At 34.6% G+C, this 19239-nt stretch overlaps 3 protein-coding genes across 3 annotated transcripts; all 3 read right to left on the reverse strand.

Moving 5' to 3' along the window:
- Positions 1 to 744: 744 nt before the first annotated feature.
- On the reverse strand, positions 745 to 3721 carry LOC133822120 (ADP-ribosylation factor 2). The gene is made up of 7 exons (XM_062254347.1): positions 3566 to 3721; positions 2809 to 2975; positions 2355 to 2425; positions 2063 to 2182; positions 1446 to 1564; positions 1284 to 1365; positions 745 to 1004 (listed from the first exon to the last, which is right to left on the reverse strand). Exons 2-7 carry the CDS (start codon positions 2954 to 2956, stop codon positions 999 to 1001), a joined length of 546 nt encoding a protein of 181 aa, XP_062110331.1. The 5' UTR covers positions 2957 to 2975; positions 3566 to 3721; the 3' UTR covers positions 745 to 998.
- Positions 3722 to 7295: 3574 nt separating this feature from the next.
- Positions 7296 to 9889, reverse strand: LOC133822121 (multiple organellar RNA editing factor 8, chloroplastic/mitochondrial-like). Its single transcript, XM_062254348.1, has 4 exons — positions 9358 to 9889; positions 8964 to 9061; positions 8811 to 8876; positions 7296 to 8141 (listed from the first exon to the last, which is right to left on the reverse strand). The coding sequence occupies exons 1-4, from the start codon at positions 9753 to 9755 to the stop codon at positions 7558 to 7560; spliced, it is 1146 nt and encodes a 381-aa protein (XP_062110332.1). The 5' UTR covers positions 9756 to 9889; the 3' UTR covers positions 7296 to 7557.
- Positions 9890 to 13497: 3608 nt separating this feature from the next.
- LOC133823646 (uncharacterized) lies at positions 13498 to 18901 on the reverse strand. Its single transcript, XM_062256502.1, has 3 exons — positions 18600 to 18901; positions 14112 to 14386; positions 13498 to 14048 (listed from the first exon to the last, which is right to left on the reverse strand). Exons 1-3 carry the CDS (start codon positions 18899 to 18901, stop codon positions 13498 to 13500), a joined length of 1128 nt encoding a protein of 375 aa, XP_062112486.1.
- Between the last annotated feature and the right edge of the window lie 338 nt (positions 18902 to 19239).

The raw sequence follows: 19239 nt of genomic DNA on the forward strand, positions 1-19239 counted from the left end.
AAAGCAAAAGAAAAATGCTATTTGGATCATTCTTGCCCAGATGCTACTTACAAATGAATCGAAGGTACAATTGATTTTGTTTTTATTTTCATAGACTTGGACATTTGTACTCGACGTGTTCACTTCCTTATCTATACATATGAACTGGAAGAGGCGACCGGTCGTTTCGGAGGGTCCCAAACTACCAAGCTCAATTATGAACCTATGATACTAAAAGGGCATTAACATTCTTTTCTTGGCCATCTCAATTTCAATTGAGGATGTGGCTTAACATTGTTTGGCAGTACACTATATTATATGGCAACCAACCAGGTTACTAGAATAGTGTGTGAACCAAAAAGCCAGGCCTTATAGCTCTTCTCATAGTCTTTTAGAAATTAAGCCGCAGAAATTCCAAGCTGTCTTTCTCCTATCCAAGACTTCACCAGAACTTTATTTTAAGGCCGACATATAGAGTAGACAAACGCAACTTGCACTGTGATCTTTTTTGTTTAAAAAATCTGATGTTGATTGGTACGAGTGTTGCTTTCCTTTTCAAGAGGAGAAAATCATCACCATTTTTTGATACGCGCACAACCTTGTTATGTTAAGCATTGGTTTACGGGGTGAAATCAGAAGCACAGATTTGTTGTTGTTGACCCTAAAAGTAAAGTTTCATAGGACAAAATGAAATCATAGGTTTACATTTAGATGATTGAAATCATTTTTTGAATTAATAAAATGAAATAGTAACATATAGCCAGATACAATTCAGAAAGAAATTAAGCGTCGAATTAGTTTGATTACAACTCAGCATTGTATTTAAATCCCAAACAAAAGCTCAATGGCATATATCCAACCGACCATTCTTCTATTACAATATAACCATTAGAAAATCCTAATTGATTGCCCAAACGACAATACACACAACAATTCAATTGTCTCGACAAAAAAGAAAAAGAAAAAAAAAACTAGATAATATTCACCCCTGCATCCAGAATTGCTTGTCCACATAGGGATTATGCCTGTAATTCGAGAAACACAATTAAGTATAGCAATATTCAACTTTCAGGATATGCAAAACTATTCAATTTCTAAGTTCGTTACAATGTAAGAAGAGATCTTTTCAATAATGTTTGGGATAGCAGATAACTATATGAATTATTTGAACATATAAAATATGGTAATTAAACTACAAACAAAATGGTCATTGATGAACTTGGAAATCGCTTGCTCCAGTTTTCCTATAATAGAGTACAAATGAAACAATAAACACACAAAAATTAATAATACTAAATGCTGACCTTGTTGGCAATGTTGTTGGAGAGCCAATCCAGACCCTCGTACAATCCCTCTCCTGAAGTTGCACATGTGCTCTGGATGTACCTGCAAAATTAAACAGAATATTAGATTCTGTAATACCAAGCATTGTAAATTACACAAAGGAATGAAGTTTAGATGGCTACCAGTGGCGCTGCCTGAGAGAATGAAGACCGAGCTTATCAGTGATCTCAGCTGCATTCATTGCGTTTGGAAGATCTTGTTTGTTAGCAAAAACAAGAAGAACAGCATCGCGCAGCTCATCCTGTAGAATCAGCGAAACTTTGATTTTAAGATATTCGTCTTTTAAGTTGAGCACTTATTTTGTACAACTCAATATATAAATGAAAATTAGCAAATTGAAATTTGGAGCAAGAGAGAGCTGATATTAATTAAAACAATAAACTAATGATAAATAGTTCAGATGTGCTTGCATTTATAATATGATGTAAAAAAAAAGTGGTAAATGAAAAATTAGATTTAAGCAACAAAAATTAAACATTTTGAAGGAAATAAACAGCATGTTCTAGAACATGCAGTGAGCGGCAATTGATAATACAATACAATACAATACAATAAGTGGACATAAAAGAATCATTTTCTAACTAAATCATGCAAATCTCAAATCTTAGTAAATGGCCTAGTCAGATTACAATTGGTTCTAAGCAAATATATAAATTGGTAGGGAAAAACTTTATAGCTATATATATTTTTTAACCAAAAATTTTACAAAATTAAAAGCTCCAGCCAAATGTCCACATACCTCGTTCAACATCCTATGTAATTCATCCCTAGCCTCAACAACACGATCTCTGTCATTGCTGTCCACCACAAATATGAGACCCTGCGTGTTTTGGAAGTAGTGCCTCCACAAGGGACGGATCTGAAATGAAATACCCCGTTAATTAACTCATTATTTCCAGAGCAGCAGCAAACATTGACAATGTTGAACTATCAAGTTCACAAGGTTAACTAAAGCATTAGAGAATGAATAGGCTCATAAACTTGCTTTTATGGCTATGTATGGTGTGGAAACAAGCATCAAAAGTTCATACCTTGTCTTGACCCCCCACATCCCAAACAGTGAAGCTGATGTTCTTGTATTCCACAGTCTCCACGTTGAAACCTGTGAAAGAAGGATTGTAATTAATTATGTCAATCAGTCGTTAAAATGAAAAAACCTCCCAAGATCCTTGGAGGAAAGTTTATATTAGCATTCAAAATGTTAAAAATTGATTTACATCAAACTGTACAGCATAAATACAACTACTTCAAGATCTTGTTGTGAAAAAACAAGACATGGATATCTGGATGAAAATAATAAGGCCTCTGAAATCTATAAAATATTTGGCATTTATATGTCTTAATGTGTAATTGAAAATTTATAGATCTTACATATTATCATCAGATCACAGAATAGCCAAACTAAAAATCTCATTCCTTAAACAAACAACAGATAGCAAAACCGACCAGCACTTGGATTGAGTCAATACGTATGGAAGAACTCACCAATGGTAGGAATTGTGGTGACGATCTCACCGAGCTTGAGCTTGTAGAGGATGGTTGTCTTACCAGCTGCATCAAGACCAACCATCAGAATTCGCATCTCTTTCTTGGCAAAAAGCCGGCTGAAAAGCTTGGTGAAGGTCAGCCCCATTTTTTTTGGCTGTTGATCCCTACATATTTCAACATTATATTATTATTTACAAACATGAAACACTCCTAAATCAAATGTTGCCAAACAAAATAACGATTTGCTTGTGACATGAAATTCATCCAGATGCTTCGTTAGATCTAATAGATCCGAAGGTAAAGACAAATCTAACACCAAAAAGCTATAAATCAACATCAAAGCATCTCGGCCACAAAATTAGACCTCAAAATATCCATTAAACAATTCAATTTCAAATTACATCAGACTTCGACAACAGATCGCATAATCCAAGAGATCCAAGAAACTAAACCATTTTACCTAAGGATCCACCACAGAATTCAAACGTACAACACAGATAGCATAAATAAACCTTCATTCAGACCATACTTTTAAATAAATCCGCGAAATGATAAGAGAAACTCGAACTTCTACAAAATGCAATCGATTCCAGCGCTACAGGGCACAGGAAAATCTAAACAAAGCAGAAATGAGGAATAAAGCGAAATCCAATTTTTGAACCAGAAATGAGCAATATGCTATCGAACAAAACTCAGATCAATCTAGAAAGCTGAATAGAAAAACACGTAGAGATCTGAGATTCAAAGCTTTTACCTTCTCAGGAGAGATTTCGCAGAGGGATCTAGTGAGAGAAACCGAAGAGAGAGAAAGAGAGGAGGTGAAGGAACGAAGCAAGCTTCACACCAACGCGTATTAAATGGAATGAGAAGTAAGAATTGTCAACTTGAGCGCTTATATATCAAATACTACCAGGTGATGCTGGAGCATACCGAGCGAAATTACTAAAACACCCCCAGGTCAGCTTACGTTTTAAGCGACATGTTACGCTACTTTTCCAACCAGTGCTTGCCACGTCATCGCGAGGGCGCCACCTAGGTCGTGGTTTTTTATTTATTTATTTATTAATTATTGTCGCGGCTTTAAATTTAAAAGGCAAGAGACTTCCCTTTTGTCCCAAAAATAAAAGAAAATAACATCAGTAAACGATGAAAATTTTGCATATTTGTTCAATCGAGGAAGAACAGTAGTGATATTGAGTATTAATTTCTCTGACCAAAGAAAAGAGAGTCGTTGGTGGTGGTTCAAATTCAAAAGGTCAATCTTTTTTTTTGAAGGGTGCATACCATTAAATAGTTGAGAACGATTTTGTTGGTGCCATAAATTTAGAAGCACTGGTGGAACAACCGCAATTAGTTCTGATTCTTTCTTTATTTAACCAAGTAAAAATAAGTTCCTGAACCCAAATGAATGGAAACCCCTGGAGAATTTATTGACTTACTATCTATTTAACAATTCAAGTACAAGTATTACTGTCTGAATTTTCAGTAAACAAAAGTGTTCATTAAATTTGGAAACAAATATGTAGGTTTAAATTTTATTTACTCTAGACTTAAGTTTTGGTAGGGAAAACTAAAAGTTGCTTTCCGAAAAAATTGTTCAATAATAGAAAACAGTTTATGGAATAATTTATGCACAAGTTAAAATTTGGTTTTGTCAAAATAATTTAATTTGAATATGTGAATTTTTTATAATAAAATTTAAAAAAATATATGATATTCTTATAAGATTTTTCATTTTAAAATTAGTAATTTATCAAACACTCGGTAATTCACAGTTGAACCAAACTGACCTTAAGTTTAAAGCATGAATTATTATGAAGACATATTATTGTTGGGCACCCTATGCCATGACATATAAATAATTGGTTCAATTTAATATAATCTTGCATGTATAGGTCATAGGGTATTCAGCACTATAGAGTACCCTTTAACAATTCTTTTTGGTCGGACAATTATGGACAAACAAGATTTATCCTCGAAAGGAACAAAACTTAAGCCCTGAACATATAGTAATGATATGGGTATTCAATATATTGTACAAAAATATTACGTATCTGAAATAAATGTGATTAGTTAGAAAAAACTGCTACATACGTTTAGGTACACATATTATTACTTTTGAACATAATTCCTGGAAAACTAGTCACAATATGAATATTCAGCAAAACAAACATATAAGAGCATATTCAATGTAGTGTCAAAAATGTGATGCATTGTTATATTTAACACATTTTAATAAAAGTATCATTCTAATGGTGTTTTAAAAAGTGTGCCAAATTTGGCACATACTAAAAATTGTGTCAAATTTTGCACAAAATATAGCATGAGCTAAATTTGACACAACAATAAGGGAAATTTGTAGCAAAAATGATTAAATAGTTCAAAATATTGCACTTAAATTACTAAGTAGATTTTTTTGTGGCAAAAGTAAGGAAATTGTCTGAAATATTGCACTTAAGTTATTAAGTAATTTTTTTGGCAACAAAAGTCACTAAATAGTCTAAAATACTGCATTTAAGTTACTAAGTAGTTATTTTTATTGCAAAAGTCACATTTTACACAAATTTATCTTAATTTTAATTAATCAATAAATGTCTAAAAAATATATATTCATAACATCAATACAATAAATAAAATCTCTTTTAAAAATAAAAAATAACTTCTAATATAAAAACATTATTCAATATTAGTTAAATTAAATTTTAGAAAATAATACAACTTAAATTAAATTAAAACTTTGTTTATTTAAAATGAAATCATTTTTCATGATATAACTTTTGATTTTTAAAATAAATTTCAAATAATTTTTCAATGTTAGAATTATATATTTTTATTAATTAATTAAAATTGAAATAAAATTAGTATAAAATATGACTTTTGCAACTAAAAAACTACTTAGTGACTTAAGCGTAATATTTTAAATTACTTACTAAGTTTGCCACCAAAAAATCTATATAATGGTTTAAGTGTAACCTTTCAACCTATTTATTGACTATTACCGCTAAAAAAACTACTTAGTGACTTAAGTACAACTTTTCAGATTACTTAATGATTTTCGCCACAAATTTCTCCAACAATAAATATATTTTTTATTTACTATATTGTCACTAATTTATTAATTAAAATTTAATGACTAACCATATTACTTTTTTTATTCATCTTATTTACAATATAAAATGAAAAAATATTAATTTTTGTATCTCTTTTATATAATAAGTGTGTAGATAACGAAAATTATTGGTTTTAATAGTTTTTTATTTTTTTAATGGTAACTTTAACGGAATATTTTTATATTTAACAAAATATTCTTATATTTAACAGTAGTTTGTAAACCCTTAAACTTAAATAAAATAAATAATTAAAAAAACTAAAATAAGATATTTTTGAGATATTTTACAATAATAATTATTTAAAAATAATAAATAATTAAACAAATTAAAATATGATATTTGTAAGATATTTTACAATGATAATTATTTAAAAATAATAAATAATTAAAAAAATTAAAATATAATATTTTTGAGATATTTTACGATAATAATTATTTAAAAATAATAAAATCATACATTTTATAACTTAAATAAAATTTAATTAAAATTAAACTCGCTTATTAGAATAATATAATATACTGTGAATTGACACCAAATTGAACTAATAATAAAACTTAAATTTAAAATCTACATATAATATTTAATAATACATTAAACATATAATACATAATCTCTTGTTGTCACTTTCAAATTCAAAAACTAGAACAAACATAAACTTAAACAAAAATAAATAAATTATTTAATTAAAATTGGATATTTATTTCAAAATTTATATGACATTAATATAAATTTAATAAAAATAATTAATAAATTTAATAAATAAAACTAAACAAACAGAACTTTACTAGTACTTAGTATTATCAATAAACATTAAATAAATTGTTGAGTCATAGCTGGCCAAATTCACAAAATTTACTTTTTGCGGTGGATATGATCTAAGTAAATAAAATTGCAAAACTAAGTCGGTGGGAAGATAGTTGATCAAACAACTTGGCACAATTGATGGAATAAAAAAAATCAGAAGGTAAGTTGTGCACTACAACTTCAAGCTGGACTCTGTTGGAGTATTATTTTTCAAATCTCCACTGGACAAATCAGATACGTTTTCCCAAATTTGATACCGAAAGAAATTCAACAACACATGAGATGGAATCACATATAAAAGATTAGTAGGAAAAGAAATACCACTCGAGAAGGAATCTCATCCTTGTCAATCTCAAGAATATCACTAAATGCATGAGACTAAAAATAGTAAAATACCCTATTGAAGGATCTAGTTGTCAACCACTCCTAATTATCATATTTTGTTGCTCTTTCCAGTATAAAACCGTAGCCCTCGCTTCACTTTTGTTCATTGTTTTCCTATCTAACTTGACCGTGTAAAGCTCTCATCGTGAATTTGGCACATGTCTGTAAATAAGTTAAGAAAACCTGTCCCTTACAACATGATTGATTTCCATATCAAATTGAAACAAGAATGTGTCAGTTAAATTATGGGAATATACCTTTATGACTTAAAAGTTCGCTACCTTTTGGAGTGAATACAGCAGAGTGAATGTATCAGAACATGATTCTCAGTCACTTGAGCTACACATCAAACACAAACAGTATCTCAATCTAGTAGTAACAGAAAGTCTAAAGAATCCAGGATGGTATGTTTGCTTATTTACAGCCAAAAAATTCTTTATGGGTTTTCCTAAGATGAATTGTTGTTCCTTCCAGGCACATTTCCCACGTCCCTTCCAGGAGTGTAACTATTCTGGTAATCTCCAGTAGGAACATTGCCAGACCCTCCCCCATTACCCTGTATTCCCCCCATGCTTGGAGGCCCACTTTCCATGTTATGGCTGGGCGGTGCTCCTCCATAGTTGTTTGGGGGTGTGCCATTCCAGCTGTTTCTTGGCGGCATTCCACCGTAATTATAGGGTGGGTTCATGTTGTTGCGAGGAGATCCAGCCATGTTGTTCTGGGGCATTCCACCCATATTGGGAGGCGGTGGACCCATGTTGGGAGGCGGTGGTCCCATGTTGCTGCTAGGGGTTGTTCTGTGGGAATTTGGCCCAGCATTCTGCATCATCTGGTTTGGCATAGGAGGTGCACCCCTTTGAAAATCTCGGTTCTGCGTATTTTCTCTCCTCCTCTCAAAGTTCCTAGATCTATCAAAATTGCGAGGTCGGTCATTACGCCTATTCCTCTCATTTGCTCTAGCATTGTTCCTTATCCATTCCTCATGGTACTTGGGATCGTATGGAACTGCTTCACCATTAATAAAAGGTTCCCCTGACAAAAGGTAAATAAACGGTATAAAAGAAAAAGAATCACAGCTCATGCTCAATACAATTCTAATGTTCTCATAAAACACCTCGGTTAACAGAATAATAACAATCTTATATAACATCATTGCAGAAGCACACACTGCACACGGTAAAAATGATAAACCCTTTCTCTCTTTTTATTTTTTTGTCATCAATGACCATTGCTTTTTCTTCAGCATGAGTGGCATAGTGGTTCTTGGATGACTTCAAGCAAGACATACTAATTCACCTAATCCTACAAATTTACACACGTACTTATGAAAGAAGATAGACGTTAAAAGTCAAGTGATGCCAAAAAATAAGCTTGAATAAAGATAGTAGTTACAAAGATTTCTACTAATCAAGCTTTCTCTACTCCATGATAAATCCATAGGAACCTTTTTTTAGCATTGTTCAAGAAGATTAAAATCATATCACAATTTCACAAAGAAAGGGTCAGAAATAAAAGTCATAGTACCAAGCTACCAGCTAAGAAATGACCATTCTTAAAACCAGAACACACGAATATGAACTTCAGCAGTTAATTACAGAGTGTTCAAATTTTCAAACAAATTAATAATAAAACTTAAAATATATCAACTAGTATGCTATTGATTTAGTTTCCACATACCACACGACTCCAATATAATCTTACCTCCATAATCTTTATTCCTAACATCCAAGTACGAATCAGGAAGAACCCAGCGCACTTTAGGCAATTCTGAAAGAATTCAATCAAAATAATCATGAGAGACACAAAGCAGAAAAGAACTCAAAATTCAAAATTAGGAAAAGAAAAATCACGAACCCTTAATTTTATATGAAAGTTCTTCAGACACCAGAGCCCCGAATGCGAAATAGCACCTAGTTGACACTGAGTAGATCTTCATTCTAGCTTCTTGCTCACTGTAAATGAGATGCATAGAACAAATTAGAGAAACCATGAAATAATTCACAGCTTAATTAAGCACAAGCCAAAACTTCTACATGGACACCAACAAAAATTTCAAAAAGGAGAAACTTCCACTAAAAATCCCAGAAGCTCGACAAAAAAGTCATTCCGGCGGCTATGCTGAATGCAGAGAATATAAAGCCTCATACATAGACATTATTCCTCAATTGGTTTCAAAAGTATCCAGTGAACAACAACGAAGTTCACATTTATGTACACACGCACACACATGAATTAATAGAAACATCACCTTCCGACAACCATGGCTAGGGTTTTGATGTAGCTATCAATGATCTCATCCCTGGAAAGATCACCTTCAGGCGGTTCCATGACGACAAGCCAGTGCTCAAAGTCACAACCATCGAGCAAGATCGTCTCCTTTGGGGGGCGATTAGACCAGTTAGGATTGGGATCGTTGAGAGAAGACGACGTCACGTTGGTTGAAAAGCATCGCAGCACCGGAGGCGGAGAAACGCTTCCGCGAATAGCGAAGGCTCCAACGAGAGGGCGGAGGCGGTGGAGGAAAGAAAGGGACGAGCGAGATTGAACTATGGAGACGGAAGCCGAGGTGATGGAGAAGGGCCGACAAACTAAGGAGGCTATGGTTAAGGTTCTGGGAAGGGAGCGAGATAAGAAGTTGGTCGCCATGGCTGAGTAACCGAAGCTCTATGCCAAAAGATCTATTGAAGGAAGAGATTAGTAGCGGTTTTAGGATTTGTTTGGAAAGAGGAGTAAAGTGGCAAGAAATGAATGGAGACACGAAATTCTCATGTTCGGTAAGAGGAGGATTGTATTAGGTTGTTTGGGTTACGGGTGAGCATCTAAACCGCTAGAACGCGGCGAATGACTGCACCACACCACACTACACCATAAATTGCGGTGTCAAAAGTGGAATGGTTCGGTATGGTTTGTTTCTTAGTTAAATCACGCGGTGCAGTAAAGTGCGTGGTTTGACAGTGTAAAATTTTGGTTTGCACCACACCGCAACGTATACTTACAAATATATAAAAAAAATTAAACTTTACATATTTATTATTTTTTAGTAACCCAATCTGAAACTAGAAGTCCACTTAAATTAGAAGCCCACTTAAATTAGGTATGTTAAGGAGTTAGTTAAATAGTTAGTTAGCTCTACTAATTGTATTCTGTTATAGTTGTTATAGGTTGTTACTCAACAACCTTCTCTGTAATCAAAGGCTAATTCTCGTTAGCCTTACTGAATATAAATACTGTGTAATCCTTTTCATTTGTTCAATGAGATAATACAATTCAGTATCTTTGATAGTTTTTTACTTAATATGGTACGAGAGCTCTTTCTTTTGTGAGCTATGGAGCACACTTCAGATCCTGTCCATGGTGATTCTCTTCGTCCAAATTCGTCCAACTCTTTCCCAAATCTTCTTCCATAAGCTTCTCCCGCGACATTTTCTCACATGCTCTCTGTACGCCTTGATGAACACAACTACTTACTTTGGAAACACCAAGTTTTTGCTGCCATTAAAGGCAGTCGACTCCAACAGTTTCTTGATCCCATTCTCACACCGCTGATGTACCTCTCCGATGAAGATCGTCTCGCACAACGCATCAATCCCGACTACGATGATTGGGACCAACAAGATAGCATTCTGGTGTCCTGGCTTCTATCTTCAATGACTGAAAAAATCCTAACTCGAATGGTTGGATGCAACACGGCTGCTCAGATCTGGCGAACTCTTCAAGACTACTTCACTGCTCTCAATCGTGCCAACATCGGCCAATACAAAACTTTGCTGCGTAATACTCGTATGAAGGGCTCCTTGGGTGATTACCTTCTCAAGATTAAGAGTCTTGTTGATACTCTTGCCTCCATTGGACATACATTGACTGAGCAAGATCACATTGAGGCGATTTTCAATGGTCTTTCACGAGATTACGAAGTCTTCATTACCTCTCTTAATACAAGGACTGATGCTTACACAGTGGCTGAAATTGAAGCTCTTTTAATGGCTCAAGAAGTTAGGTTGGAAAAAGGATCTCAAGATTTGGATATCAAGAATGAAGCTAATCTAGCCAGGCTACCCCCTACCTATCGTGGCAATCAGTACAGTGGTCCCTCAGCTACATCTCCACGCGTCTCGTACAACCCATCTGTGGCTGCTCCTCCTGGCTTTGGCCCATACCCCTCACGATCTGCCCCACCTGCCACTTCACGTGGTCAATATAGTGGTCCCAAACCTGGAGCAGCTTCAACAGGACGTGGACAGTTCAATCCTTGGGGTCAAAAACCCCAATGTCAGCTGTGCAACAAATTGGGTCATACAGTAAAGCAGTGTTTTTATCGATTTGACAAATCATTTACTGGTCCTGAATGTTTTCAGCAATTCTCTGGTAGTGCTAACACATCATACACGACAACAACTTCTTCATCTCTCATCTCATTTGCGCCTCCTCCCTATCATCATCTCTATCTCACATATATTTTTTAACACACTTACACCATGGAAAACCACCCAAACCACACCGCAAAAAATGGTTTGGTTTGGTCGGTTTGGTGCAACGAAATCACACCGCACGGTGTGTTCTAGCTACTACACCGCACTTATGTCGCAGTGTATTAAAAAGTGTTCAAACCGCTCAAACCACACTGTGCACACCCCTAATTTGGGTAGTGGGAGAGTACATGTACTTAACTTTTCTATTTTTTCGAATGAAAAATTAGAGAACACCGAGAAGCTATATGATTATTAGTACAATTTAATAACGAGTCTCAAATTTAATAAATATTAAAAAAGATTATATCTACATCTAGTCATAAGTATTGAGATCATAATACATGAAGGAAAACTTCCAATCTTAACTTATTTTCTATTATAAGTGAATGATTGCTTATTTCATGTGCATCATTATTATAAAGATGCAACACATAAAAAATAGTAACACCTTAAAGGATAGCTAATAAGTTTATAATTTTTTTATGAAAAAATCTCTATCGAGAAGAGATAAAGTGCTGAGACAAAGTTGGATTGAACACTATTGTCACAACATTTTCTACACACTATTGTCGCAACATTTTCTATTGTAGAAATTATAGAAGAACCAGAAGTTCAATGAGACTTGAGAAAAAAGACAAAGCATCTATTTTTTTTCTTCAGTAAATAGTGACTTGATAGCCATTAATTCCTTGATCAACATGCATGACATTGTCAACATTCATATTGAACAAAAAAAAAGTGTTGCAAGACTCATGTTTGATATGTCTACAAGTGATTCTAACATAGTGTTAGAGGAACTGCTTCAGTTACATCAATTATAATTCCGCAATTATTGTTAAGAAATACAAATTTCAACTGTACAACAAAAATAATTGATAACCAATCTTTAGCCCCAATAAAATGTTTACTAAAAAGATTTAATTATTAGAAAGTAAGAAAAAAACACATTTCTAAAACTATATGATAATTAGTGTAATTTTCTTTTATTTATTTATTTTATTTTTTCAGAATTCATTATATGCTACAAAGACATATCCATTATAGTATACTACATGTCAATACATTATAAATGATCCCGTTGATGAAATGTATATATATATACATAAATATTTTTAGTAATTATGATACATTAATTCCTAACAGAAATACCTAATACAACCCAATAGAAGACATTTTTAATAGCTCCATAATTTTTTTAAGTTTGATTTTGATCCCCAGTGTTGTCAGCTCATCTTTAGTAACAACTATATAAAAGAGTATCCAAAAAGTGAATAAAAGTACCACCACCAACTAAAAAGACTAGAGCACAACTACCACTGACACGGGATACCATCTATACAACCTGATCAAGGGGGCCATTTTACCAATGATCATATGGGAGTAATCTTTTCTTTTACCTATTTTGTACTATAGTATCTATTTTTTTTTTCTTTAGTATGTTTCACCAATATTCCATGTATTTCTTGTAAGAGCAACTCCAATGGTGGCTACTACAACGGTGGCTTAATATGTTCAAATCATCCAAAAATATAATTTTTTATTTTTTCTCTCATCCACATCACTTTTGACAACTTTTTTCATAAAAATGCTCCAATACTAAGCCACCCCAAAAGTTGTCAACTATGGCCCCACATATTATTATTTAATATATTATTTTGTAATTATAAATATTGTCACACTAAATTTTTTAAATCCATATATTAATATAAATAAATATTACATCAAATTTAAATTAGACGAAATTTAAAGGAGCTTATAAAATGATATAATCATAATTAATCAATCTAACATAATTAAAAAAATGCTAATTAAAATGATTTCCAAATTTTGACTATATGTACTCTACCAAGTCCGCCTGAAGATTGGGATGAATGTTTCTATCACGAATTTCAGCATTTCTTTGAAGCATTGTCGGGAAGTTAGAAACCATGCAATACTTCAACCATTAGGGTGTTGGCGGGGCCGTCATCATAATTAAAATCAAACAAACTCTCATATGCATATCTTTCATCCTCGACAATAATGTTGTGCAATATGATACATGCATACATAATATCTTTGAGAACATCTCTTTGCCAAAAACGTGCTGGTCCTCGTACAATAGCAAAACGAGATTGAAGTACTCCGAATGCTCGCTCAACATCTTTGCATACCGCTTCTTGGCATCGGGCAAATAATTTTCTTTTCTCTCCTTGAGGCAGTGGGATAGTTTTAACAAATGTACCCCACTCTGGATAGATACCATCTGCTAGATAATACCCCTTGTTGTATTGTGTGCCATTTATCGTAAACTCAACTCTCGGAGCTTGCTCCTGTAAGATATCAGTGAATATTGGGGATTGATTTAACACGTTGAGATCATTATTGGATCCTGGAACACCAAAAAATGCATGCCATATCCAAAGATTTTGTGACGCAATTGCTTCGAGCATGATTGTTGGTCTGCCGTGACCACCTCGCGTGAATTGACCTTTCCATGCAACTGGGCAAATTTTCCATTCCCAGTGCATACAATCAATGCTTCCTAACATGCCTGGAAAACCACGCACCTCCCCCATTTGAAGTAAGTGACGAATGTTCCCAGCATTGGGCCGTCTTAAATATTCGGTCCCAAAAATATCATTCACTCCTCGAACGAAATTGACTAGACATTCAATAGCGGTAGTTTCACCACTTCGAACATACTCATCAACATAATCAGCAGGCGCTCCATATGCCAACATTCGCATAGCAGCGGTGCACTTCTGTAATGGCGAAAGCCCTCTTATACCGACTGCATCAAACCTCGTATGGAAATACTGTAACGCCCTGGTTAGCCAAGACCGTTACACTGTGTGTTTATAAAGTGCCGGACTTGCTAATCAAGTCTTTTAATTAAAATTGTGTCGCAGAAGTTTCAAAGGAACTAGGGTTAAAAGTGTTGGAAAAACTTATACAGGATCTTTATTTATTTTCATGTATATCTGATATTAAACAAATTAATACGAGATAGCCTAAAACATGTTTCTAAATTGAATTCAAAGAGAAACAAACAATATAATACTTACAGTATACGCAGCGGAATTAAGAGTCCTTCCTTCAGTTTCTCTAACTCTTGTATCCTCTCTGTCGCAGAGTATTATCAAGAAACTGAACCGATCTTCTATTTTCTTCACGATCTTCCAATGTATCCTTAGAACCACCTAGACTAGTGTGGGCAATTCTCAACACATGAGATAGATATAGAGAGAAGAAGAGAAAATACAAAGAGGCTTAGAAAAGGACTTGTGTTTAGAGAGAATATAAAACTATCAGAAAATCTGACTTATCAAAAACCCCTTGTTTTGACTTCTCTATAAGCACTCCTTTTATAGACTCAATTAGGCCATTTAATTTAATTAAAAAATCAATAAAATAACAGCCATTATGAAGCCCTAGGTCGAAATTATCATGGGCTATAGGCCCGTGAAATTTCCCATTTGATTATAAGCCCATTGGACTTAAAATCAAGGCCTGTATTATTTTCTATTGATTTAATTAATTAAATAATTATTTAAATCATTTATCAAATTAATTATTTATAATTTGAACCTTGATTTAAATTTATTTATTAATTTAGATACCAATTTATCTTAATTAATAAATCTGCCATAATTTCTCTTTTCTTCTCAAAATTACACAACTCTGTGAAACTATCCAAAATTGACCTGGTCAACTTTGATAATTCTAATTGATGATTAAATCAATTAATTGAGACTATCTAGATGATTTTATCCAAGGTACAATGGGGACCATGGGCCTATGAAATCAAGCTCCAATAAGTTATCATAAATCTAACAAATAAATTTACTAACTTATTAATTCCTCGTGACTCCACTATAGACTTGGAATTGCACTCTTGAATTCATAGAACGCTCTATAACAAATATAGATACGCTATTAATTATCCATTGTTACAACCATAATTGTCACTCAATCCTCTATAGACGGTCTACAATGAGATAGGACTAAAATACCGTTTTACCCCTCATTGTATTTTATCCTTAAAACACTTAGTTCCTTGTAAATGATATTTCAGTAAACTAATTTAATTACTGAAATGAGATCTCTATCATTTAACACCTTGAACCAAACTAAAAGGAAACCATCGTTTCACTTCTTCATCAGAAGCTATAGATGTTCATATCTATGATTAACACTCCCACTCAATTATACTACCGAGTTCCCAAGATGTAAGTATGGGCTAGTCCGTAGGGTAAGCTGGTAACGAACAAGTCAAAGAACTCAAATAATACAATCAGTTAGAATACTAACCACTCAGAATTGAGATTGAATTGACCTATGGTCAACTATATGATATGACTAGAATAGATAATAACGGTATGTTTACTTATCTTATCAACTGTCAATATCGGTCCTGTCCGATGTAACAAATACATCCGATCTTATCTACTTTGCTAATGTTCTGGAAAGAACATAACACTGTAATGTGTAAGTAGATCATATCGTAGATTGGCAAGTCAGTGTAAATCCGGTGCACTGACTAATCTTAAGACTAACTTATTTTTTGAACATATAATCATATTTATATTCCACTGTGATTACGTCACTATAAATAAGATTAGCTATATGCTCGGGATTTAATAGAAGTTTATATTAAATAAATAATCATGAAAATAAAACATGTGAGCAAAGTGATTGACCAAGTCAAAAAATGATTTCTATTCTTTTATTGATAATAAAATGAGATTACAAAGAATTTGGGTTTTAATTAGGGCATAAAACCCCAACAAAAAGCATTTTGGTCTCAAAAGTCACATTTTTCATTAAGAAACACTATTTGTTTATACGGGATCCCGAAAATACAAGCTCAAAGATCGTTTACAAAAGTTGCAAGACTCAGGTACAATATCCAGCCATACTAAGGCAAAACAAGCGGTTAGGAAATCTCTGTCCTGGTCCACTCCTCGACCATGGTGATCGAACAGCTGGCTATGTACATTTCACCTCGGAGCTCTCCACCTCAGGCTTAGTCCAACTTGCCCTTGCCTTTACCTGCACCACGTAGCACCCGTGAGCCAAGGCCCAGCAAGAAAACACAATAACAATAAAGCATAAGCAATTATCAGACAAGTCAATATCTCACGTTGCGTCACATAGCCTCAGTCAGATAACCATTCAATATAGTCAAGTATTCCACATACTAGGTATATCAACACATAACATGCACAGTTTATAAACGATAACCAGGGCTAGCGCTCACAGGCTGCTCCCTCTGTTATCCCAGTGTTCATGGCTCCCAGTGGCCGAGTCGCGCTCTGTGCGCTATTAGTATGTACGACACTCTTAGGCCGCTTTTACATGTCCCATGGCGTGATACCAACATTGACATGATACAATTCTCGGGAGCACTTAGTCCCATCACAATCATATAACCAAGTGCAGTTTTCTTACCTTTCAATTCAATAGCTTTGATCCCTCGACACCTTGAGCACGATCCCACTCGAGCCCTAGCGCTCACCTAAATACAATCATGGCCAAAGTCATCATCAACCCTCAAGTTCAAAACCTAGCCCCGGGGCCAACCCCGAGCCCCCCGGGATGTCCTAGTTCCACCAAACAAGGTGGTGGAACCAAACCCCAAACCTTAGGTCAAAAACCCTTGCAAATTACCCTAAAATCCCCTTCAGAAGGCAGGGTAGCGCTACAACGCTCTTGGGTGGGCGCTATAGCGCTACAGATAGAAGCCAAAACCCTTCCAGCAAAATGGCCTAGCGCTACAGCGCCCAAAGGGTAGCGCTGTAGCGCTAGTCACAGACAGCCCAACACCAAAATTTCCCTTGTGCGATTTTCTCGAGCCAACCTCAACCAAGCCTCTTCCAACTCTTACCCAAACTCAAAAACAACCTCATGACCACACTCCACTCATCCCAAGCACCCTAAACATCTAAAACCCAAGCACATGCAATCACAAACCCAAAATTCACCATAGCCACCTCCAAACTCTAAAACCCAACATAAACCAGCTGAACATCAGAATTAGAGCTTAGAATTCATACCTTTGATAGAATATCGCCCACAAGCTATCCCTAGGCTCCCTTGGCTTGCTACTCCTCAGCCTTAAGCCTGAATTCCCCAAAGTTCCATTCAATTCAGCTCAAGTACCACAACTTAAAAACCAGAAACAGAAATGGATGAACTCTTGAATCTTACCTCAAGTGTTAGTGAAACCCTGCTAAACCTCTGCCAATTCCTTAGTCTTAGGTCAAGATCCTTGATGTTTAGTTATCCCAGCTCTCCTCTAAGTTTTACTCCAGAAATTCTCAAGAAACAGGTGAAGGAAAGTGTAAACCGACTTAGAGAAACTCTCTCTGCTTTCCCTCTTTCTTTTCCCTTCTTTTTCAGACTTCTTTGATATTCTACAAATTCCACTAACTTAAAACCTCAGTAATACCCATCCTTAAGAGTCAAATGATATTTATACCCTCCCTATTAACTCTAATCCTTTAGTCCACTTAAGGGCATTTTAGTCATTTTACCCAATTCCCGCTACTTCCTCGAGTGTCTCTATTATTTCCCGCTTAATTCCCGATACCTAATTAATCACCAATAGTATTCCTCAATGTCATAATAATCTCCAGCTTATCCACTAAATTCCCATTTATACCCCTGAGCTCACCTCGAGCCGGGTATAAATCCCCGCTATGACTTTTCCGCTACTTTGCTCACTAGGATCGTCTCGAGTCACTGATCGCGGATATATCCACATAATAATGTGGTCTCAACAATTATCACATATATCAAAGCAGTTATGCCCATAATGGCCAGAATTACGATTATGCCCTTCTAACCTAATCTGGGCCTATATGCATACTAACACACATAGTCATGCATCTCAAATACTCAAGTAATCATATAACATGCTTTAAATCATAATCATGCATCTAAATTATTAAAACCACACATAATCTCCGTTATGCCCTCCAGGCATACTAATCAAGGCCCTTAAGCCTTATTAGTGAATTTTGGTCGTTACAAATACTCTGAATGATTTTCTAGAGCTTGCACTATGCGTAGGAATACATGTCTACGCATTCTAAATCTTCTTTGAAATTGATATTCTGTATACACCAGTTCATCAGAAAAGTAGTCATCGAACAAATGTTGGTGTCCTTCTACATGACCTCTATCAATGTTGGCTCTCTTTCTTCCTTGTCTTGTTGAGCTACCCCCATCCATGAGCGCTTTGAAATATTGATCATCATGATCGTCAATACACTCTGCAATTATGATATCCTCTAGACTCATATTGTCGTATGGATTCGGAGAATTTGGCGAATCCATTGTTGAACTTAGAGTATATGATATTTGGGAATGAAAGAGTAAAATGAAGGATTGAATGGAGAGTTGAGTAAAAGGAATATTGAAATTTGGTATTTATAGACATGGTGGTCATTAAAATGTAGCAGTTAAAATATAGCCGTTAAAATGTAGCCGTTAAAATATAGTCGTTAAAATGTAGCCGTTAAAATATAGTCGTTGAAATATAGCTGTTAAAATATAGCTGTTGAAATGTAGCCGTTAAAATGTAGCCGTTAAAATATAGCTGTTAAAATGTAGTCGTTAAAATATAGCCGTTAAAATATAGCCGTTGAAATGTAGCCGTTAAAATATAGCCGTTA

Source organism: Humulus lupulus, chromosome 3, assembly GCF_963169125.1.
Source record: "Humulus lupulus chromosome 3, drHumLupu1.1, whole genome shotgun sequence".
In the NCBI taxonomy this organism is placed as follows: domain Eukaryota; kingdom Viridiplantae; phylum Streptophyta; class Magnoliopsida; order Rosales; family Cannabaceae; genus Humulus; species Humulus lupulus.

What these genes read in the sequence shown, in the direction of transcription:
- LOC133823646 (XM_062256502.1), bottom strand. Translation starts at nt 18,901, where the DNA reads ATGGATTCGCCAAATTCTCCGAATCCATACGACAATATGAGTCTAGAG. An exon ending in GCTCTAGAAAATCATTCAGA is followed by an intron (nt 14,387 to 18,599) that starts GTATTTGTAACG and finishes TTGGCTAACCAG; the next exon opens with GGCGTTACAGTATTTCCATA. An exon ending in GGAGGTGCGTGGTTTTCCAG is followed by an intron (nt 14,049 to 14,111) that starts GCATGTTAGGAA and finishes TTGCATGGAAAG; the next exon opens with GTCAATTCACGCGAGGTGGT.
- LOC133822120 (XM_062254347.1), bottom strand. Translation starts at nt 2,956, where the DNA reads ATGGGGCTGACCTTCACCAAGCTTTTCAGCCGGCTTTTTGCCAAGAAA. An exon ending in CACCACAATTCCTACCATTG is followed by an intron (nt 2,426 to 2,808) that starts GTGAGTTCTTCC and finishes CTTCTTTCACAG; the next exon opens with GTTTCAACGTGGAGACTGTG. An exon ending in ATGTGGGGGGTCAAGACAAG is followed by an intron (nt 2,183 to 2,354) that starts GTATGAACTTTT and finishes ATTTCATTTCAG; the next exon opens with ATCCGTCCCTTGTGGAGGCA.
- LOC133822121 (XM_062254348.1), bottom strand. Translation starts at nt 9,755, where the DNA reads ATGGCGACCAACTTCTTATCTCGCTCCCTTCCCAGAACCTTAACCATA. An exon ending in CTAGCCATGGTTGTCGGAAG is followed by an intron (nt 9,062 to 9,357) that starts GTGATGTTTCTA and finishes TCTCATTTACAG; the next exon opens with TGAGCAAGAAGCTAGAATGA. An exon ending in ACTTTCATATAAAATTAAGG is followed by an intron (nt 8,877 to 8,963) that starts GTTCGTGATTTT and finishes GAATTCTTTCAG; the next exon opens with AATTGCCTAAAGTGCGCTGG.